Below are 24,723 nucleotides of genomic sequence, written 5' to 3'. Positions count from 1 at the left end.
TGACAGAGTCTGCAGGTTGAGTATAACATGTTAATTTCCTGCTAAATCAAAAAGAGCAACACTCTTTGGATCAGTGTAATAGAATTCAGAGTCTCTACATCACATATACAACACTCACAACACATGTAATCCAAAACTACTAGACATACAAAGAGCCAGAGAAATGTGATCCATTTTCATTGGAAAAAAAGATGCCAATCCCAGGATGACCCAGACTTACTTACAATAGCAGCTATTATGGCTATGATCAACGGGGTAAAGAAAAATATGCTTATGATGAATTAAAAAAAAAGACATTTCAGCTGAGAATTGGAAAGTATAAAAGAAAGATTCATAAGAAAGTATAGAGCTAAAAAATACAATATCAAAACAAAAGTCTCTTGAGGGACTTTTCTTAGAAGAATGGAGATAGCAAATGAAAGAATCAATGAATTTAAAGATAGATCTGAGAAAGGGAGAAAAAAATGGGGAAAGTAATGAACAGAGCCTCAGGAACCTGTGGGACAATTTCACAAGTTTTACACATAGGTAATTGTAGTCCTAGAAGGAGGAAAAAGGGGACAGGAAATAATATTTGAAGAATTGTGGCTGAAAAATTCCCCAATAATAGTAAAAGACATAAATTTACAGATTTAAGAAGCTGAGAGAATCTCAAGCAAGATAAATTAGGGGAAAAAAAGCATGACCAGGCACATCATAGTCAAGCTAAAAACCAAAGATAATGAGAAAATCTTGAAAGCAAACAGAGAAAAAGTCACTATTTTTTATATTTGTGTTTATATATATAAATCCTAGAGTAACCATAAAAAAATGTAAAGAAGTAGAGCTGAAAAGAAATCAATAGATAAATGAAAGTTAACAGCCTGCCCACCTCTGCCTGAAGATGGGGTGGGGGCGATGCAATATGGCCTGACCTCTGTGTGTATTGCCCAAAGGCCAGCAGAGCCATTTGGCAAAGATGACAATCCTTTGCTGGATTTTGGGGAAGAAAAGGGGAAAGAAAGAAAGAGAAATAGGCTTTCTGGGATATCACAAATGACCCAGGTTGAGCAGGGACTCTGGCACACTGTGGGACCAAAGAGGAAGCCATGGTGTCCCGAGCACTGGACTCAGAGTCTGGAAACCTGAACTGAAGGGCCAAAGCTGCACTGACAACCTATGTGACTGAGTAACTCATTTGACCATTCTGGGCCTCGATCCCTCCTCTGCAAAGTGAGGGGGTAGGATTTACAGCCAATTCTTAGTAATTGCCTCTCTGGAGGAAAGGGACAGCTGGACATCCATGCTTCCTGCTTTACAGACATCTGTATTGGTCAGTGTTGGGCTTCTTCATGCCCAGAACGAGGTCCTTTGCCCACTCTATCTCTTCCAAGTCAAGTACATTTACACGCCCTGTTTTGATTCTTGTCTTTATGCTGATGACTCCTGAATACACATCGTCATTTGGACTTGTCCTCCATGCTCCAAACCCAGATTTCCAGCCGCCTATTCAGCAGCTCTACTTAGATATCCTACCAGCACATAAAAGTCAAAATATTCTAAACAAGTGTCTTAAAAATTTTGTAACAGAATCATCTGGGAAATCTTGGTGAAAATGCCAAGGCCCAGACTCTATTCAACTTCATGAGTCTGTTCCTCTCTGTTCCTTATTAGCTCTCCAGGTAAACCTGATACTCTCCAAAATTTGAGAGACTCTGCTTTAAACTAAACCCACAGTTTAGTCCCAATCCTTCTATTCCTCCAACCAGTTCCTTTCCAGAATCCCCATTCTCAGGGAATGGCACCATCATCCATCCAGAGACACAGTCCAGATACCAGGTGTCATCCTTGGACCTCTGTTACCCTCACCCCTAAGCATCACCCACTCTCAAGTCTTTTCCACGTTTCTCCCCTGATCCCCCTGGGCTTCATTCACTCCCACTGCCCATGGCCTCCTGACACATCTTGCTTCTACTGTTGCCTCCCCCATCTGTCCTCTACACTTCAGCCAGGGTAAATGTTTTTTAAAAAAATATTTTATTCTGAGACAGTTTCAACGTCTAGAAAAGTTTCAAGAATACTATAAGAATGCCTATACACTCCTCATCCAGATACTCCATTCAAATTCTTAACAACTGTCACAGAAATGCCCTCTTAGGGATCATATGTAAATATCACCCGCTTATCATGCCTCTCTACTGCCCTCCAATCTGGAACAGTTGGCGGTCTGCTTAACTTTCATGACCTTGAAATTTTAAGATCACAGGTTAGGCATTTAATAGAATGTATCTCAATTTTAATTAGTCTGAGTTTTCCTCGTGATAAGATCCAAGTTATACATTTTGAACAGAGTATCTGAAATGCTATGTTCTTTCACTGCATACTCTCAGTGGCACACAATGTCTGTTATTGGTGGTGTGAACTCTAATCTTTGATTCAGATGGTATTACCAGACTTCTCTGTAAAGTTACTTTCTCCCCTTTTGTAATTAATATTTTGGGGCAAATACTTTGAGGCTATGTAAAGTCCCTGTTCTCTCTCGTTTCACCCCAAGTATTAACATGTTTCTTAACTATTAATCTGATGGTCACCAAATAGTGATTTTTCTAATAACACCATTCTTTCCTCTATTGGGAAAAGCTTTCTCTTATTTATTCATTTATCAGTGTGGACTCCATAGTTACTATCTTATTCAATAGGTTATAATCTGCTACCATCAGTATATATTTTTAGGTTCATTTTATACTATATTTGGACATTGGGAAGCCCTTTATCCTGGGTATTGTGTACTTTTGACATATTCCCATCATTCTTTGAGTACTTTCTTACTTTCTGTCACATTAAGATGTACTGGGCTCATCTAATACTTCTCCTGCCCAGGCCCTGGAAGGGGCCATTTCTTTAATGAGTCCTGGGTGCTTTTAGTATAGAAGAGAATGCATAATACAAGATATGAGTGCCAGGTGTACTTTTTGCTACACAGGTACCATTGTGTACAGGCACTCTCAGCTTTTATTTATTTCTCTATCTCCTTATATATTGAAAACCACAAGTTCTCACAGATACCTCCAATTCCAATTCAACATCACATAATTCATTCTAGCTTTCATGCTTTCCATATTTGTACCTCCTTTACCAAAAGCTCCCATTGTCTCCAATATATTTCTCAATATCTCTGTCTATAGCTAATCTTCCAATAATGCTGGCCTTCCAGCCCCCTCACCCGTGGTTCCTGATCCCTGCTAGGGCTTGCCTCTCTAGATCAGGACATCTACCTTGATTGGGCTAGCCAAATGACTTTTGGATGAAAGAAAGAAGGAAGAAAGCCAAGAAAGTTTTTGTTGTTGTTGTTGTTTATAAAGAAGGGAAGGAAGATATTGGAAAGGAAAAGCAAGAGAAAAACCAGGTTATTTTTCTAGAATGCAAATTCATCACCTTTGGGTCATGTGTGTGCATCTGTGTACACCCCTCCCACCACCCACCCCCACACCACACAGAGCCCTTGAATGACTTCTCATTGCTCTAAGGAGGTAAATTCCATCACAAGCGTCTAGGAGGCCCTGCTCGATGTAAGTACTGCTGATCTCCTTGGTCACTTTCCCTTCTTTCTCCAAATGCCAAGTACAGGAGTCCTCTCTCAGCTCCTCTAAAATTCTGCCTTCCCTCTTGACACAGAGCCTTTGTATGTGCTGCTTATGTTTCTCAGTGCTCTAACCTGCCCCATTCATTTGGGTGACTTATTCTTCAAATCTCTGCTGGAGCACCATCTTCTCTGGAAGCCCTCCTTAATTCCCCTAGATCTAGTCAGGCTATTTTTCTTATTTATTATTTTCTTCATGCTCTCACAGAACACAGTGGCTCTTATCTCAACTGGCAATTATGCACTTATTTGTGTATGTGTCTGATTAATCTTCCTTTTCCTCATTCGAGTGTGAGTAATGTGAGAATATAGTAATGCTGTCTCTTTTCAATCCTAATTGTGCCTCTAGCTTGTAGCCCAGGATTGGTACATAGCAGATGATCAATAAATACCTTTCATGTGAATAAATTGCATTTTTAGAAATATCAATAGTTTAATCAGCAAACATGATAATTTTCTCTATTTTGAATAAAAGGCAAAACATGGAAGAATAATATGATAAAATGTGAAGGATCCTGAAAGCTGTTAGGTTTTGTTTATAAGCTTCATAATTTAGAAGAAACACAAAATCACAGCAAATGATCTAAATAATGTGTGCAGGAAAGTAATGTGGGGAATATTTCACTTAAGAAACTTTCAATGTAAGACATACAGAGATTGTATGTTTGACTCACATTATAATTTAGGTGACTCAGGGTCATTAAAATGTTAGTCCTTCCAAATGTAGAGTTGCATTCAAAATCCACATGTGAGTGTATATGTATCACTGCATGTTTTGGAACCAGACAAAGTGATCTTAAATTGAAAAAAAATGGTATCTGAAAAGAGCCAAGAATTTTTTTTTAAAGAAAAATGAAGAATAACTTACTTTATCCAAACAGTAAAACTTTTGCTAAAATTCTTGTAATCATATAGTAAAACTTCTGATAAAGTTACTATAATTAGAACAATATGGTTGGGCATAAGAATTTAAGTTGATCAGTGGAGCAGATTGGAGAATCAAAACATAGTTTATGTAAGGAACTTAACATATGACAAGGATGACATGTGATTCAATAAAATATGGAAAATATCTTCAATAAATGGTGTTGGTATAATTATCTATTCAACTGTATGAAAACAGGGTAAGAATATATGTCCTAACACATATTCAAAAACATATTTGAGAATAGCCCTGGTGTCCATCAACAAGAGAATGGATAAATAAACAACGGAATGCTAGAGTAAATAAAAACAAACTACTTCTGCACACAACAATAGGAATGAATCTCACACACAGAATGCTAAGAGAAAGCAGCCAGACACAAAGAGCATCCTGATTCCACTTATGTGAAGTTCAAGAACAGGCAAAACAAACCTATGGTAGAAAAAAAATCAGAACAGTGGGTGCCTCTGGGTGTGGGGCAGGGGAGGGACATGAGGGAACTTCCTGGTGTGATGACAATGTTTTTTATCTTGATAGGATTTCAGGTCACACAGTTGCATGCATTTGTTAAAACTCTGTAAGTGTACACTTATGATTTGTGCACTTCTTTATATGTAAATTTTACCTTAATCAAGGATAGAACTATAAACAAATATTGAACTCTTATTAAATATGTGTATGCTGAAGCATTTAAGGGTGATGTGTACTAATATCTGCAACTTATCTGGAAAAGCATCAACAAAATCGGATGGAGTGATGAATAGACAGGGGGATGGATTAAATAGTTATATAATAAAGCAAACATAGCAATATATTAATTCTAGAATCTATGTGGTGAGAATATGGCTGTCTTTTGCAAAATTCTATCAAGGTCTCTGTACACTTGAAATTTTTCAAACTAAAAACTTGGGAAAAATAAATACATTTCAGGTGTACTAACTACTTAGATATAGGACAACCCCCTTCAAAGGCATTTTATAACCCTGAGAACTTTTAGAATAAATCAGAAAATCCAACAAGTAGGGGAAAAGATAGATATTTTTGACTAAATGAATATGAACCAGTTTTGCAAGCCAAAAGATATCATAAACAATATCAAAAGGATAATTATATTCTTTTGAATAAAAAAAAGAATTGTATTTTTTTGTACAGAAAAAGGTGAAGGAACTAATTGTATCATATATGGCAGAAAAAGGGTTAACATCTCTAACATAAAAAGAATTCCTATAAATTTCTAAGAAACAAGAAAATAACCCAATAGAAAAATAGGTAAATACATGTACAGATAATTAACAAAAGAAGATACATGAATCCCAGTAACTGTGCAAAAAGACAGTAATATCTCCAGCAGTCAGTTGAAAATGCAAATTAAAACAAAATGAGGTATAATTTTTCACCTTTGGATTAGCAAATTTTAAAATATTGATTACTTTCAATGCTGGTGAGGATGTTGGAAGATGAGCACTGTACAACCCTAGTGGAGTGTGAATGTTTACAGACTTTCAAAGCAGCAACCTGTAGTAAGAATCCCCAAGAGACACACAAGACACAGAGAAATAGGCATAGTATGATCCCATTTTTATAAAATAAAAATTTTCAAATTTTTGAACAAAGAGAAAAGTGTGAATGCAGACACATCTAATTGTTGAAACTGATGCTTCAGGACAGGGCTTGGTAAACTATGACCTAAGTACCAAATCTGGCAGGTCACCTGGTTTTTTACAGCCCATGGGTTAAGGGTGGTGTTCATACATTTTTAAAGGGTTACATTTTCAATGGTTATATAATCATGTGCATAATATACTCATTTGGTCTCTTGGCCAGCAAAGTCTAAAATATTTACTATATGGCCCTTTAGGAAACATTTACCAACCCTTGCTTCAAGGGAATTGTACGTTCTGACTTAGTCTTTCCTCTCCTCTGTATTGTTTTGATTTTTTTGATGATTATGTATTGCTTCTGAAAGCTTAAGGAATATAGGTAGGTAGGTAAGTTGGAAGATCAATCACTTTGGATGTTGTTGGGAATAGATGTAAGAAGACAAAAGGAAACCAGGGAGACTAACTAGGAAGCTACTGTAACAGTCCAGGTGAAAGAGAATGGTGCTTTGAAATAGGGTGGGTGCACAGCAGAGGTGGGAAGAAAGGGACAGACTTTATAGAAACCTATAGGAGTAGCTGAGGGATTGGACACGGATGGGGAGGCACAGAGAGAACTCAAGACTGATTCCTAGGTTTCAGTCATTAGTTGAATGGTGCAACCACTGATTTGAAGAGATGGGGGAGGGGAAATTGGAGAGTAAATCAAGAGCTCTATTTTGGACCTGTGAAAGTTCTAAAGGGAATTGTGTGAACTAGGCAGCTGGACACAGATGATTAAGCTGCTTGGGCAGTAGAGAGGGAGGCTGAGCAAGAAATACAAATTTGAGAGTACTCATCATGTAGATGGTACTTAAAGCTTTCTGGAAGTGATAGAGAAAGAGAAGAGGACCAGGAGTCTAGCTGGTATCACAGTGCTCAACCTAGCTGCAGCCCACTCCCTGCTGACAGCTGTCTCCAATGCCAATGTCCAAATGTTTGGATTCCCCCAAATCATCCTTTCCAAAATGTCCTCTTCATGGGCCAGGAAGAGCATGGCTTCAGAGGAGACACCGACCCTTTCTCACAGCTTATGCCCCAACGCTTGCCTGGACAAACAGCTACTGTAATTTCTCCTGGATGAATGGTCTGTCCAGCACCTGGCTCCCCCCAGTGGATAGATGAGTTCTGGTCCCAGTCCCTCCCAGTATGGTCCGCCATGGGTCCCTGCCATGAGCATCCACTTTTCACCCCTGTCATACTTTGACCTGAGAAGACACAGAAGGACTCACCAAGGAGCTGGTGTAGGTGGGGTCTGAGGTGTCGTCCTGGAGGTAGCGGGAAAGGCCAAAGTCAGACACCTTGCACACCAGGTTACTGTTGACCAGAATGTTCCTCGCAGCCAGATCCCGGTGCACGTAGTTCATCTCGGCCAGGTACTTCATGCCCGCGGCAATGCCCCTCAGCATCCCCACCAGCTGGATCACCGTGAACTGTCCATCATTTTGCTGTAATAAGACACCAAGGGCAACCAGATCAAGATGGGCTTCAGTGGTTAAGCAGAAGCTGAGGTGCCAGGGCCCCACTGCCTTCTCCTTTCCGACTCCCATTCTCCTCCCTCTCCTTGAACACTCTGCCTTCTCCTTGCCAAGTCTTGTGGATTTCATCTCCAAATGACATCTCAAAGCCATCCAATCCTCTCCAGCTTCACTGCCACCATTCTAACCAACTCATCATCATCCATCACCTGTAACAGCCTCCCTCCACCTTCCTCCATCCCAATCCATTCTCTAAGGGCAGCTAGAGCCATCCTCGTAAGACGGAAATCAGGTCACGTCACTGAAGCGCTCTAATGGCCTCCCACTGTATTAAGGGAAAGTGTGGCCCACGGGGCCCCATGGGATCAGCTACTGCCTCACCTTATGCCACTTTGTCCTGCACTCCTGTGCTAAGTCCACAGTGACTGGCGACTTTTCAGTCCTCTCCCTGGCCAAGCCCTTCCTGCCTCAGGGCCCTTACACAGGCTGTTCCCTCTGTCTTTTCCCCACAATCAACACCTACTTGCTTCAGGTCTCCACTTAAATGTCACTCCCTCAGAGAGGATGTCTCTGTAGCCAGTCCCCTCCCCCCCCCCCACATAATTAGCACTTTCTTACTACTATCCTTCAGTGCATGCTCTTATTTTCGTTTTTAGCATGTATCACAAGGTTTAGTTGTGTGTGTGTGTGGGGGGTGTCTGTCTGTCTGTCTGTCTCTGCTACTTGACTCTAAGCTCTTTGAGACAAGAACCCTCCCTCTTGCAGTCACCATAGCATTCCCAGTGCTGAGAACGTTTGAGTAGACAGATGTAGCTCGATAAACATATGCTGAATGAATGGCTGGTACAACTCTTCTTGTCTCCAGAATTAAATGTTTATGGTGTCTTGCTTGACAGTGGATAACACACCTGCCTCAGAGGGCTGGATGGTCAGGAGAAGCACACACACCTGCCTCAGAGGGCTGGATGGTCAGGAGAAGCGCACACACCTGCCTCAGAGGGCTGGATGGTCAGGAGAAGCGCACACACCGTCTCAGAGGGCTGAGTGGTCAGGAGAAGCGCACACACCGTGTCTGGCTCGTGGAGTCTCCCAGTGAATGGGAACTGTGGCTGTCCCTCCTCCTGCCAAGCTGAAGTGCTGCTTTCCCTCCAATCACAGTTTCTTACCTGGATGGCCTCCCTCCTCCATGGTTAGAGGACAGGCTCTTCTGTGAGTGAATGTGTGCCTTCCTCCACCTCCCCAAAGCCCCTGAGTCTGGGCTCTGCACACACTGGTTACATCAGTGCACCTTGGGCCATGCTGCCAAGAACACATTTTCCCAACTAGTCCAGCCCCAGCTGCTCCCTAAAGGGTTATGAGTTGTACTGTGTAAGCAGAGTATGGCCCAGGCATTGAGATGCTCTGAGTGGGGGAGGGGGGAGGAGGCGGGGCACCCTGGGCTAGTCCAGTTACTGCTGAACACAGACCTTGGGCAAGGCAGTCCCTCCCTCTGCCCCAGAGTCCTCCTGTGAAATGCAGGAACCATAAACAGTGTGAGGAGTTCCCATTTATTGAGCACCTACTGTCTGTGAGATGGCGCCCAATGCACTCACATGCATTATCTCACTAATATGTATGGGACACATCGTTTATGCATGAGCTCTTGCAAAAGTAATTTTTTTATGCAAAACTAAGTAAAGAAAAATAAAAGAGCTGTTATAAAAATACACTATTTATTAGGGAAAAAATTCCAACAATTGAAAAGTCTAACAACGGTAGCATGAATTGTTGAAGACTTTGTTCCTCATGCAAGATTGCAAGCCCGAGGGTTGGTTATGCCCTTCGCTCAGTTGCAGGAGTGGAGCAAACTGGCACTCCCTCCACTCCTTCCTGAGCCCCCAACCCCCACCAGAAGGAGGACCCCCAAACACAGTGAGTTTGACATACTCCAAGTTCCAAGTCCTCACTCAAACCATAACCACCTCCCAATCTGCCCAGAATTCTTCCTCTGCAATATTTGCTTCTAACCAACTCCAAAAGAAAGTGCAGAGCTGCTTTTTGGAAACTGATTGGTTTTCAGCACATGGTGCCCATCTGCCAGAGCTGGATGTGCCGTGAGTGATGCAAATCTTGCTCACTAATGAACTTCACTCCACATCTCCTTGAGAAGCTAGCCCAGATTTCCCCAGCACCATCATGCCTCTAAGTAGGTCTCTGGGGACCTGCCTCTCCAGAAAGTTGTCATGCGACTTCCGCATATTAGAAAATATATTTCAGCCACAAGTCCCAAGGGTCAGATTTTTTCAATTCAGTTTGTTCCTTCTCCTCTGTAAGTGGAGACAACAATGTGGTTAAAAATAAATGCCTCCCTACAGAAGCCCACTTGTAGACAGATGTTGGGGAGGGCACCGATGCTGGTTGGAAGCAACTTTGCCAAGAGCAGTGTTGAAAGCTTTTGCAGATTTGTGTCTATGTTTCTACTTTAAGTCATTAAAGACTTCACTGAGCTGCTTCATTTTCTGATTTGTTTGAATGTTTAGATTAGCCATCATATAGATTCTGGTGTTGACAAAGGGCAAAAAGTGATTTAAAGTTCAGGCTTTGGAGCCAGACACATCGTGGTGGGTCTGGGCTGTCTCACACTGGCTGCATGCTCTTGGGCAAGTTATTTAACCTCCAGAGCAGTGATTCCCACATCTGTAAAATAAGAACAGTGTGCCCATTCTTCCTGAGATTTGAGATTCAAGGTTAAATGAGATAATACATGTGGAGGGCTTAGCTCAGTGCCCCATGAATACTAAGACAGCAGCAATGACTGCTGGAATTATCAGCAAGGCCATAACGTCTCAAAAATCAGCTCTCCCATGACTCCCAGATGCCTGGTGAGAGAGACGGAGGACACCTTGGACGAGGACTGCAGGTTCCTCCTGGTTTCCTGGGTGCGGGGGGCAGACATCCTAGGATCACTGCCCTCAGAGAGCCTAGTTCATAGGGCATTCTGAGCTCAGCAGTGTGGCATCTGTAATAATCATCTCCACCCTAACTGTAGTAGGAACTAATAATGCAGGCCTGAAATTAGGATCAATTAATCTACAAACTCTGATTTCTTCCCTTCTTGGCCTTTGAATGGCAAGTCATACTTCATGGAGTATGTTTTCATCCTTAACTCCAGTCCTGTGGAGTAGGCAAGGCAGGCAATATTACATTGTTTTTATAGAGAAGATAAAGGAAGTCCAGAAAGTTTAAGTGATCAGCCTTAAATCACTCTGTGTGATTTTTGACTTATAACAAGAATCTAAGTCCAAACAGCAAATTGCTTCTCCATTTACATTTCATCTTTTATCAATCGGTAATGGCTGCCTCAAATGTTGTGTGGAGAAGTCTGTGTATAAGCTTTGTAGGAAGAAGATCTATGATTGATTAATGATGTCTGCCATGGCCATAGAAAGAGAAAGTAGAAACATGTCCACAAATATGCTACTTTATCTGAATGTTTATAATTCCTGTCCAGTGCCTTTTCCACTGGAAAATGCTGACTCTACAACACATTTTCTTTAGAATCTGCAGGAGAATCAGATATCATGATAAGACAGTCATACCTGTTGCGTCCATAATCTTGGAAACTTAGAGGTATAAACATATTAAGATTTTCTGACATGTCCAGCTGTTTTATGTTCACTTCATTGATACAAACTCCCCAAAAAGAACTTTCAGAGATATGAGCATCAGCATACAAAGATAAACAAGACAGAAAAAGAAAAACAGATTCCTTAGAACTTTGGGAAAGGATGTGATTCTGTGCTGAGCACATGGTAAAAACACAGTTTGTAGAAGAAATACAGGCTGGGTGAAGTGATTTAAACTTTCTTCCTTTCATGAAGTGCTTTCTGCTGAAATTGCTTTTCTGCAAATTCACTGAAGCCACTTGCTGGCCCTTTTATTAGCCAGGAAGGATTTAGGTATTTCAACTTTCATTGACAAACCCACTTCAGGAAATGAAACCCTTATTTGATTTGTTTGAAGAAAATGAATCATAGATTTTTTTTCTTAACCTGAAAGAACCCTTTCAAGATCATCCAGCTCAATGCCTTTAGTTTATAGATTGGGAAATTGAGTTAACGGATTTGCTCAAGGCCACAGGGTGACTCATAGCAGAGCCCAAAGCTGGGCCTCAGTCTCAGAACTTGCAACCTGGTGTTCTCTTTCTGACAACTGGCTTGCTGTCCTCTAGCTCCGGCCCATGAATGAGCATCCCATGAATGATAAGTGTCCCCATTTGACATTGCTCAGTGACTCCCAAGAATCTTCCAGTTATGACCATCTGTGAATGAACCAGCAGTAACCACAAGGCCAAGCTTTAGCCACGAAGGCCTTATGGAGCAGGTCGACCTTCTTGGCTGAGGCATAAGGCATTGAGGAGGGCTTCAGGGCTTGTGCCTCAGATTATGGAAGAGCTACCAGGTTGAATCCCCTGAATCTGAGTGCCAAGAAGGAAATATTTAATTATGGATTTGCAGTCTACCTAACCCATGGCACAGACATTTTTAAAAAAATGGATAATTATGAACCTACTGAATGTGTGGTTAAAGAATAATGGTGTTTCCAATCCCTCCAGAATGTGAAGAATTCTGAGTCCTGCAATGAGTGAGGAGCAGTGAGCAGACTGGGAGAAGCCCTTTCCGATGTGCTCCCTGGACCCTCGATGCCCAGAGCCTCTGAGACACCCATCCAGAGCTGGAGTTGTGGTCACTCTCCAAAGCCACCACGTCTGGTGTGAAAGGACCAGTGGGGGGTCGGGGAGGAAGCAGGTGCACAAATTGAAGACTAACCCTTTTCCTTTCTTCTCTGAATGGTGATCTTAAAAGTATACTACCTCCCAGAAGATGGACCTGCAGGACGGAACTGATGGCCCACTTTTCAATTTTATCAAGCAGCAAATACATCAATTAACGCTGCTATGCTCCAGGGTTTGGTAGTGAGGCTGAAATTAGATTTATAGATTACCTGCCTCCATGCCAGGCAGGGAGTCGGACATGCTTCATTTCCCTCAGCTCCCAGCACCGCCTGCTCTGGCCGCTCCCTTCTGGCCATCCTTTCCCCTCTATTACCCTGTGCTTCTCTCTCACCCCTAGCTTTTCTCCCACTGCCTGGGCCGCATTGTCATGAAAAATAACTGGCATCCAACCTGCCCCCATGTCCTGCGCCCCCAAAATGGAACAGGTGTGTGCAGAGCAGCGGTGCGGGGTTCTGATTTTCCACAGGCTCCTGAGAATGAATCTTCCTGTTCGCCTGTGCATTCCAGGGAGAGTCTGATCACAGTCTCCAGATCGCACTCAGAGTCTCTGTGAAGCATAGACAGGTGACTTGCAGGAAATAAATGACTCCTGATAGGTCTGGAGGCTGATTCCAGAAAATACTTTTTCTTCTAACATTACCTCCTATTCACGTTTATTTGGCTGACACGAGAGGTCTGGCTACAAGGACGAGAGACCGTGTACATTCAACAAGCTCCATCTCTCCTGCCCAAACGCTTTTGCTCCAGAAACGGTTCATTCAGCTAGCCTCGACCCGGTGCTCAGTGTGCTAGGTGCTGGGGTTTCAAAATACAAAGCATAACCGACACTCTCAAGGAGGCTGTACCAGGCAAAGTACGTGGGACCCATCACCTACATCAGCTGTCCCCCACCCCACCAAACAAAAGCCACTACTGCCTAACGACCCAGACGAGGCATACAGTGTGTGCACCCCCTGCAAATGTAGCTTCAGTATGTACAAATGCAGCTTCTAGACAAGTCCTCAGCTCCCTTTCCACACTGCAGCCCCTAAGCTCTGCTTCTGAGCTTTGGAGCCACCAGGCAGCTGCTGACAGATTACCAAATAGGCCACGCTGACTTTGGCCTATGAACACACAGCTCCACAGTTCTGTGAGCCTACCTGCCTATTCCTGACCTGTCTGGCAAATTCCTCCTCCTCCAATATCAGAGAAATTCTCTCTCTTCCTTGAAGGCTTCCCTGGCTTCCTCAGGAAGGTTTCAGTTCTTCTTTATGTGATACCTCTGTACTTCATGTACAGAAACAAAAAGTATAATCCAGGCAGGTGATTGCTGGAAGCTTTGGGCACTAAGGTCCTGGGGGTCAGAGGCATCTATGCAGGTTGTATTCTCTAAAATGGGTATAACAGGACCTCCCATCCCTTATGTGTAAGAAGGCTGCTGTTCCCCATCAAGATGTGGGGCATGTTTCTTCCCCTTGAATCTGGGTGGGTCCATCAATGTGGTTGAAGGATGCTGTGTGATATTTCAGGCTAGGTTACAAAACTGATACAGCCTCTGCCTTCTACTCTTGGGATGCTTGTTCTTGGGACCCAGCTTGCTGTGAGGAAGCCCTAGTCAGCCAGGTGGAGAGATGTCAGCTGATACCCAGCATCAACCATGGGACAGATGAATGAATGAGGCTTCTGATGATTCCAGGCCTTAACCCTTGAGCTTCTCCTGCTGACAACACATGGAACAGAGAGGTCTCCACCAAGGCCTACCCAAATTGCAGATTTGTGAGCAAACCAAATTGTTGTTGGGCTAAGTCACTAAAATCTTGGGGTGATTTGTTCCACAGTATTAGAGCAATGTTTCTTTCATCAATATAGGCCCAGTTCCCAGCACAGGGCACCTCATGACTGTTTCAATGAGACTCTACGAATGGTCCTTTGATCTTCAGCCATAGCTCCTGTTTGGTAGCTTTGGTGACAGGCATAGCTGGCTACTTGGTATTACTCTGAAGCCCTTGCTCAGAAGGTCCTGCCCCATTCTTTGATGCCGCTCCCTGCACCCTCTTGCTCCCAGGCTGCCCAGCTGCCCCTTTGGTCCGAGGCAGGCCTTGCTCTGTGGCCTGTGGTCAGACAGCTTCTACCCTCCAGACGTGAGCACCTCGGCCATGCTCACTCACCGCCTCTCTGAATAGCTCTGGAATGCCCCACAGAAGTGAAAATGCTTCCTTTGTGGCTGCACGTGGGCATGTTCTGACAACGGTCCTTTACAGATCTCCCGGCCATAGGCCTTCAGGGACCCGCACCTCTGCTGCAGGTGGTTGGGAGCCACAGCTCTCCATCAACTCCAGGAAAGCCTTGTGGACGCCTGTGACACACTCTTCCCCTGACCTGCCCAGAAACGCCTCCTCAGAGGCCGGGACACCCAGGCATCAGAAAAGGGCCACCTGTTTTATCTCTGAACTGTGAACACAGAGAGCTGTCTGGGAGGGCGGCTATGCTGGGGAAGAGGCAGAGAGGGCCACCGGCATCTGCGTGAATCACGCAGGACAGCGCAGTGGCTGGAAGCCTCTTCAGTCTCTTCAACGACACCGATGGCCATTCTCCGGCCTCTGTTCACTCGTGCTCACCCAGCAAGCACTTGCCCAGGCCTGGCTCGATGCCGTCCCCCTACAGAGGGGTCCACACGCCCTGCTTTGTTCTCTCCTTTCAGCAGCGAATCTGTTAACCTCGCTAACATCTTCAACGCCCACCCGCCTTTCATCGGGGATTCCTGAGCGGCAGGTGGCCTCACACGGACACTTGTCCCCAGCCCACTACGGTCTGCCAGCGTCCACCAGCGCCAGCATCATCCATGCCTTTGCCCTGAGGAGTAAAGGTGGGCTGAGCTGCTCTTACCCTGAGGAAAGAATCCAAGGCGCCATTCTCCATGAACTCCGTGATGATCATGACCGGCCGGCTCTTGGTGACCACGCCCTCCAGGCGAATGATGTTGGGATGGTCGAACTGGCCCATGATGCTCGCCTCGCTCAGAAAGTCCCGTCGCTGCTTCTCTGAGTACCCAGCCTTCAGTGTCTTGATGGCCACATTGATTTCCCTCTTGCCTGGAAGTTTCAAACGCCCCTTGTACACCTCTCCAAACTCTCCTGCAACAAGAACACAATTATTACTCACTTCCTTCTCTCTGTGGAACCATGGCGGGGGGGCAGCTTATCAAGAACAAAGGTGCTCCAAGTGGAACAGTGATGAAGGTGGCAGAAAGGAAATAGTGTCCTCTCATTGTAACGGTGACATCCCAGCACCAAGCAGTTCACGGCAAACACGGAAGGAATACCCAGATATGTTCTTTACCTCGGATCTCAGCTTGGGTAACTAAAGTGAAATTTCAGACTCTATATGGGTTTGTTTTTCCTCAGGTTTGGTGTTTCATTTGTAGCCCAGATGAACAATTGAAATGAAATGGTCAGTTTCACTGTGGCAGAATCATAATTCATTTTTAGCAGAGCCTAGTGCAAGAATGTCCAGGGGTTATGGGATACGTTCAGGTACTTTAGTCCTCTGAATGAGATGTAGAGCATTTATGTTCCTACATTGCCCTGAAAGTGTTTGTGTCTATTGGGTCCCTCAGAAAACAGAAACTGAGGAGTAAGGAAGGTAAGTTAGCAGACACTGTGCAGGATAAAGGGGAGAGAAGTAGGATTGCCAGAGTCCCAGATCATGGTGCAGACCTGACTTTATGAAAAGAAGGAGGAAGCAGGAGTGGGCAAGGAGAGGCCCAGATTGCAGTGCAGACCTGGTTGATGCAGACCTGACAGTCTCATCTAATCCAATGAGGAGCTTCAGAATAAAGAGTGCCCATTCCAGAAAGGCCCAGGCCCTAGCGTCCCACCATGCTCAGTCACTGACTGGGGCTGCCAGAAAGAGCTGGGTCCCTGCGAGAAAGCTGAGGCAGATCTTGAAGGCGCTGCAGCAGGAGGCTGGCAGCTACCTGCACTCCTGGCAGCTGAACAGCAAGTGGCTTTTTCAAGCAGACACGAGCTGCACACCTCCATGGGTGCCACAGCATTTCAACATTTTTGCAGTAAAATCTCCAAGAGTAAAAACAATTCTGGTGACACTATTTCACAGCTGCTTAAAAAATCTGTTGAATCCTATTCAACGTGCTTTCAAAAGTTATGATTTAACTTGGTTTTGTAACTTCAGTTCTTTCATGTGAAGCAATTTAGAATCTACTTGTAAGTGCATCACAGAAACGGGTGTCAAAGGCCTGATAGGAGAAACATGGCTTTCTGCTGGGAAAACTTTCTTTCTCACTTTCAGCTTCTGGAAGGCGATGACGGAGCAAACTGTGAGCAATCAGATACGTTACTGGCCGAATTAGAAAAGCAAGTTAACATCTATGATTTAGTGGGGAACTTCTTGTATTTTCTGCTGCATAGGTTGGAAGGAAGCTGCATGAAAGGCCTTTGGATGCACAACTGCTCCAGAGTCTATGGAACATGTTAGAATCTAAGGCTGGAGGAGAGGTTGGCTTAAGCACCATTAGGAAGGTTTCAGCATGGACCTAAGATAGACAGCATGTGTAATACTGGTTTTGACATGAGATCACAGCTGTTTGAGGTCAGACCAAGTCTCATTCATGTCTGTAACTTGTACACACCACTGCAGTGTCAGGTACGTGGTAGGTATGCCAATAAAAGTTGGGGTATCTTATTTATTATTATTTGTTTGGCTTTTCCCATTCTTGGGTTACAAACTGCTGGAGGCTCCAAAAGAAGTGGAAGTACCAGTATTTACATTTTTACCAAAGACTGTTTATGGCAACATCTCCTTCAACAGCCAAACACCACAGGAACATAACCAGGGGGATGGCTAGAAAGGGACAGCCATCTTGCAGAATGCTATGAGCTCCTGAAAACTAATAGATGAGTGAGATGAATTGGCTTCAAAAATGTCTACATTACATTGCTAAGTGAAGCAGAAAAGAAGAGAAAGTTATATTAATAGAATGTGGTCTGTAGAATATGCCCATAGGGGGGTGGTGAATGCCAAAAAAAAAACATTATGGAAAAAATTCATAGCAAATTTACTTTCAACTTCAATTATTTTAAAAATTGGTTTCACTAGAATGGTGGGAATAGCAGTGGGGAAGTATGGATTAGTAAACTTTAGTTACTTTTATGTTTAAATTGTAACAATAAGCATTGTCTTTGCAGTTCAAATGAGTAAAATTTAAAGAAAAGTACTGAATAACAACCACCTGTCATATATGTGTGCTTCTCTATGTATATATATTTGTGTAGAGTATGTATATGTATGTATGTATACATACTTGTGTATATACATGCATATATGTATGTGTCTGTATGCATGTGTGCATATATTGTATATATGGATGTGTCTCTATATATTTTTGTATGTATATATATATATGTGTCTGTGTATAGAGATATATGGAATCCATCTCTCTGACACCTCCACCTAGTAGTTATCCAATAACTATGAGCTGAATGAATACAGCTTGCATATTTAATAAGTAGACTAACTGAAGAATATCAGTATTTCTTCCCTGTTGTCATACTAATGAGTTCTATTTTCTTTTAGTAAAAAGACACGGTTGAGAGTGAGGGGAAGGTATGCTAATATTTCTTCTTGAGGGAGATAGTACACCAAGATGTCTTGACTACCTGCTCTGTGCCAGGTACCGTGCTGGGCTCTTTGCATGTCTTAATCCTCACAGCACCTTCATGAGCTGGGTATTATCATGCCCATTTTACTAATAAGGAAACTGAGGCATGAAGAAAACATGCCTCAGACCCCAGGTCTGTGAGGCACAGCCAGGGATACTCCCCGGGCCTATCCCTTTTCCTGCCATACCGCCTCTCAGAAGGTGTGTTCGGTTAGCAGTGCCACAGGGAAGAGAGCTGGGTGGATGTGAAGTCACAACGCAGGGACCACTGTGCTCCAACTGTGCAAGTCCTAACCATTCATATGCAGTTACTGTTATAGTGACTCAGTAACCAGGGAACAGCAAACACAGTGTGACTGAGACAGGCTGGGATCTGGGACCCTTTGCTGCAGTGCTACAGTGCTTGCACCTGGACACACCTCTCCTCAAGCAACAAAATACAAAGAAACTGTATGGGACTAAAAATAACTGCATGCATGTGCAAAATTATGGACAAAAGATACAAAGAGACCAAAAAAACCCAACTGCCACTTTTTTTTTTTTTTTTTTGTGGTACACGGGCCTCCCACTGCTGTGGCCTCTCCCGTTGCGGAGCACAGGCTCCGGACGCGCAGGCTCAGCGGCCATGGCTCATGGGCCTAGCCGCTCAGCGGCATGTGGGATCTTCCCAGACCGGGGCACGAACCCGTGTCCCCTGCATCAGCAGGCGGACTCTCAACCACTGCGCCACCAGGGAAGCCCCCAACTGCCACTTTTGCAGAGCCCAGAGCGAGAGCAAGGAGTCAGGAGCAAAAGCAGGGCACCGCGCATGCCCCCTGTGCACCACACCTCCTAAGGGGTGGGCAAAACACCTAAGCCACCCCTCCAGACTGACCCCTGCACACACACCATATAAGAAACAAGCTCGCCCCTCCTGAGGGAGCTAGCAAGCAGGGAAACTGTTGTTTGTTCTCACTCTCCTCTGCTGTAGCAGGGGTCACAGTAAAGCCTTGCCTGAATTTCTTGTCTGGCCTCTAGTCAATTTTTATTGATTGGGGAAGGCCAAGAACCCTGGTTGGTATCAGGACTACCTTATAGACAAATACCGTATTCATGGAAAGTTCCTGCCCGGCTAGTCAGATGAGACCAGAACATTTAGGAATCAGGATATTTATGAATTTCTACACATCAGTCTGGGGAGTGTGTAAAAGTGCCCCAGGTGAATCTGCTATTCCCCACAACATACACATAAAATCCCCAGTTGAGGACTTCTGTTATATACCAGCATTCCCAAAGTTGGCTGCCCACTGCAATCCCCTGGGAAGCTTACAAAGCACAGAGGCCTGGGTCCCACCTCCAGGAATTCTGTTTAGTTGGTCTGGGTGCAGCCTGGGCACGGACATAGTTAAAAGCTGCTCGCAGGAGCAGCTACGTAATTTGCAGGGCCTGGTACAAAATGAAAATGCAGCACTCCCTGTTCAAAATTTATTAAGAATTTCAACACTGTGACAGCAGAGCATTAAACTAAGTGTGGGCCCTGCTGAGCATGGGACTCTGTGCGACCACACAGGTCTCATGAAGCCAGGCCTAGCTGCCCAGGTGGTTCTGAGGAACAGCCAATGTTGAGAGCCAGGGGTCTAAACCACCCAAGCGTATTTCAAGCAGATTAGGGAACTGCTAAAGGCCCTGGAGTACCTGGAATTCATCCCTACACATTTGAATTCATTTGAAAGCAGTGCTTGCCTACAAGCTGCCTTTCACTGCACAGGGCTTGACACATAGTGTGGGCTTTGTAGCTGTGAGCGGAGAGAAAGAAGAGAAGGAAGGAAGAAATCAGTGAAGGTGTGGCTTTGCAAAGTCCTATCTGTATAGAACAGTGTGGGCTACGTATATTCGTTTCCTAATTGACAAATGTCATGTCACTGTTTAATCTTTGTGGCTGACTGGTCTTCAGGTGCAGTGTTCCTAATACTTTAGCTCTAAATTATATCCTCTGTAGGGGTCTCATCATATAGCTTTTTGAAATTATAAAATAAAAACGTGCTCTCCTGAGAGAATTTTTAGGGCAGTGAAATTACTCTATATGAAATCAAATGGTGGATACACGTCATTATACATTTGTTCAAATCCACAGAATGTACAACATCAAGAGTGAACCTTCACTATGGACCTTGGGTGATAATGATGTATCAGTGTAGGTTTATCAGTTGTAACCAATGTACCGCTCTGCCAGGGGATGTTGATAATGGAGGAGGCTATGCATGTGTGGGGCAGGGTGTATATGGGAAATCTCTGTACCTTCCACTCAATTTTGCTGTGAACCTAAAACTGCTCTAAAAAATAAAGTCTTTTAAAAACAGAAAGTTCTCTCCTTGGGTAGGGAGAGATGGGTTCTGTATCGTTACTGCTCTTGAAAATCTGCCCTATAATCACTGGAAAGCAGTGGTTTAAAGGATGGTGATTCTGTAAAAATAGCTCTTTTTCTGTGTCTGACCAAGAAATGACTTCATATTCCCCAAGCCCGGAGGTTTTCAAACCACCAACTGCCAAGGAAGTCACTTAATCCACAGTCCTTACTCCGAGGCTGTGCTCCACCCTGTAATTACGTGGCCCTCATTGCAGCTGGGGCAAACTCTGGCCAGAGGAAGAAACTCTGGAGGAAGAAGCTTGAGGCTACACCATCCTCCCTTCCTTCTCCGCTCGCTGGACTTGGGGCAGGGTGCTTCACTTGTTCAGCCTCAGCTTTCTCAGCTCTGTTGGACAAAAGGAACTGATCAACTGTGGGGCCCTCCTAACAGGGCATGGGGTCTCTGAAAAAGTGCTTTGTAAACTACACACTGTTGGAGACACAAGTGGGTAGTGATTTTAAAAAGACAATCCAGGGGTAGAGAGTCGGGTGGGAAGTGAGGGTAGGGTCATGGGGTAGGGAGTGGGGATGGGTAGTGGAAGAGAAAAGGTAGCAAACGTAGGTTTCTGCAGCCTAGTGGGACTTGAAGGAGGCTGATCCAAGACACAGCAGAGCATCTTGCCAGGGGTGCTGGTAAGTCCCCCTGCCAGGTATCTGGGCATGGAGGGTGTCTTCAGGTAAGCCCGGGGTGTTAAAGTCTGGGGCCTCTGGCCCCCTAGCACCGCCACAGACTCCTAGGTAGTGGGAGTCGATGGGCCCTTTTTAGTAGTAAACAGAAAACCAAGACCCTGTGTCACTTGTAGTCTGACTGCTGTCACCTGTGATCTTTGACTTCAGGTTCTCATACTTTGCTCAGGGAACTATTTTTGCTTTTTGGACACCTTTCCTGTCATTAGGGCCAGAACTTGAGGTCTGTGGTGCTTCGATTTGCCATGATCTGAACTCTGTAGAGCTTCCTTTCATATGAGCTCCAAAACATGGCCATCCATTTTTCATCTTTTTAAGAAAAATTCTTAATGCCTAAAAAATATTTTCAACAAATGAAGCATTAGTATTGTATTTATTTATTTTTATTTTGGCCGCACCGTGAGGCTTGCAGGATCTTAGTTCCCCAACCAGGGGTTGAACCCTGGCCACAGCAGTAAAAGCACTGAGTCCTAACCACTGGACCACCAGGGAACTCCCCAGCGTTATATTTAAAATAGATACTTACAGGAAATGACTGGGTAGTGGTTATGGTTGGTTCTTTCTGTACAGCTCGTTGACTGATAGTAATTGCAGCCAACCTAACTTTGGTCTGGCTGGACTGTGACTGGCACACACCTTTGCAGCTGACCTTGGACCCTCTCCTACAGCTGAACAACCTCTTGGCTAGGACTGGCACTAAAGTAGCTCCAGCTTCATGCCAGTTTAGTGCCAGTGATTCTTAGCAGTTGTTCTCAAAGTGTGGCTCCTGTCCAACAGCATCAGCATCACCTGGAAACTTGTTAGAAAATGCATATTTTCAAGCCCCATTTATACCCAACTGGATCAGAAGTTTAGTATAGGGCCCCGTGACTTGGGTTTCAACTTGCCTCCAGGTGATTCTGATGCCTGGCTCCGGTTTGAGAACCATGGCCCTCAGGGCTGTCAGCTGAGTGTCATTTTGCCAGTTCCTGTCACTGCCCTCACAGACAGCTGCTGAAATTATTCCCTACAAGTTTCAGCTCCTTGACAAAGTGAAGAAGAGAGAAAAAGTGGCTCAGCAGCATTAAATGCCTCAACTATTATATGTAAAATTAGAAGGAAAGAATTTTCAATTTTTGAAAATGAAACACCCAACCTGCCAGCAGGCATTTCAAGCACTAGCTGTTGGGTATGTGCAGCGTGGATCTGCACACAATTGCAGTCTTTTTTTTTTTTTTCTTTTTTTTAGCAGCATTGTGAAGTCACAAACTGCTTTAGTGAGGGAAAAAGGAAAGCAGAGCTTCTCACTACTAGTTCAAGCTTCCACCAGAAAAGAAACTTTTAAAGAATTAATTTAAACTAGGTTTTTAAAGTATGATTTCCAGCAAGTTTTCACACTGTCCTGTGCAAGATAGGTTATGGCTAAACCAGGGATAGTAAAACCATGGCAGGCATTCCACCACCTCCTGTCCGTGCACCCAGGACAGACATTACTAATTGATCACAACCCTATTTCTCCTCAGCAGAGTTCCCCAGGTACCCATTACCAGGCTACTGGAGTTGGCAAATGAGGTGGAATCTAATTAATAGCCACGGTGCCCACAATACCTAATACCTAGATGGTGAGAGTAAACCTAGTTTTCTCTTTTCTCATAGCTTCTTGTCATCATTAGACAACCACATACCTAGATATTACTTATTTTCTTAATATAAGCAAGCACATATAATAAAAAATGCTGAATATCTTGGCCCTCATTGTTATCCTTCTTAAGGAAATAACTGATCATACTAGAATAGGAGGACCAGAGGATGGGACAAGGGTATTCTAGGAAGAACATGCTCTCCCCAGGGCATCTTTGTGGCACCACCATATGGGCATACTGAATTCTAAGAGAGTCCTGTCATTCCCAGCCAAGAGGCTTGGGTATTCCAAACTGCTAGCTAGAGTTTGCCATCAGAAACAATGTCTCTATACTTAGCTGCCATTTTCCAGAACAGTGACAAAAGTGGCAGGTAGTGTGGGAGTTACTTTCACCAGACTAAGATCAACCTTATCTGGGTTTCAGTTTTTGCTCTACCGTTAACTCAGCCCAACCAGTAGCATGGCCTTTGGCAAGCTGTTCACTGAATGTGGATATCCTTACCAGCCTACAAATGCATGCGCACGCACACAGATGTGCACACACACACACACACACACACACACAAACTAACACACAGGGCTAACAGGGCGATTATGAGAGTTGAATGAGACAATGCTTGTAAAGTATGTACATGTTGAGTGCATGCCAGTTATATTAATCATACTTACAGGCAATATGTATTTGATTGGCTCCTCTGGAAACCCTTCCTGCTGTGACTCTTATCCAGTATGAGGCTACCCTCATCCTGCCCATCCTCTCTCTGAGTGAGCCCAAGAGAGTCAGGCTGGCAGGTGACTTTCTACCAAATCATCCCCAAGAAACACGTCCTCTTCTTCAAAGAGAAATGATGGGCCTTGCTGGCCCCATTTCATCCACATACATCACAGATTCCCTCTCCCCAGCTCTCCTTACCCAGCCCTCTCACCTCAAGCCTCTTTCTCCTTCACAGTAAGCCATCCATGGACATGCTGGATCAGCAGCTGCTGAGTCAGGGGAGGATGTGTTTATTAATTAAAATACAACTGGCATGTCTCCCCTTGGGTGACCCCTTATGGTGGCACCTCTACTTATATTTTCATGCATGTGTCATGCTCAGGGCTGCTGCATACAGTTATGTAGGTTGCACACTGCATGACCCAGGAGCACCATTCATGCTGTAGAGCCCAATTAGACATGGCAGCTCTGCTTTATGCTCTGGGCATGTCTACAGATCAAACCAATCAGAATTAAGCATTGGATCAGAGCTCCACAGGTCAATTGAAACTGACCTGCGAGTGACTCCTATGAGTCAGATGCATGGTTGTAAAAAGCTGACATTCTCCAAAGATATCAGATGGCCGTCTGCCCCCTCTAAAGGGGCTTCAATCATTCCCATCATCTGCAGGGAAAAGAGGAAGGATCAGCCTTCCCCATTCCACTAGGCTCCTTTCAGAGCACTGAATGACTCACAACCTCACTCCACCTCTCTCCAGTCTCTCTGCATTCTCCCAAACTCCACCCAGTTCTCCAAATTCTTATCCCTGTTATGGTTTCCCCCCAAAGACATTCAACCATACACAACAAATATTTAACTGAGTACCTGAGTGCCACACCAGGCCAAGCATGGGACTCACAGAAGTACTTAAGTTTCATCACTCCCATGGAACTTTGAGCATGGTGATAAAAGAGGGTCACTAAACAAATAATTACATAATGATTAACGAGCTAATTATACAGTTGGCCCTTGAACAACATGGGTTTGAACTGCACAGGTCCACTTATACGCAGAATATTTTTCAATAAATAGGTACTACGGTACTACATTATCCACAGCTGGTTGATTCCAGGGATGTGGACCCATGGATACAGAGGGCTGTCTGTCAAGTTATACACGTGGATTTTCAACAGCTCATGGGGGTCGATGCACCTAACCCCTGTGTTGTTCAAGGGTCAAATGTAA

General features: G+C 44.2%; 1 protein-coding gene across 2 annotated transcripts in view; it reads right to left on the bottom strand.

The window, feature by feature from the left end:
* The window catches only part of EPHB1 (EPH receptor B1), a gene marked incomplete at both ends in the record, with an annotated part of 429,284 nt that overhangs the window by 38,293 nt on the left and 366,268 nt on the right, over positions 1 to 24,723 (bottom strand). For both annotated transcript variants that reach the window (XM_079705534.1, XM_079705535.1), the window contains 2 exons: positions 7,414 to 7,629; positions 15,299 to 15,546. In XM_079705534.1, coding sequence (XP_079561660.1) covers positions 7,414 to 7,629; positions 15,299 to 15,546 — 464 coding nt within the window. The remainder of the gene's footprint in view (positions 1 to 7,413; positions 7,630 to 15,298; positions 15,547 to 24,723) is intronic.

The sequence above is a fragment of the Hyperoodon ampullatus genome, assembly GCF_949752795.1.
Source record: "Hyperoodon ampullatus genome assembly, chromosome: 5".
NCBI lineage: Eukaryota > Metazoa > Chordata > Mammalia > Artiodactyla > Ziphiidae > Hyperoodon > Hyperoodon ampullatus.
The sequence above is the reverse complement of the archived record's forward strand: the minus strand, read 5'-3'. Positions and strand labels throughout refer to the sequence as shown.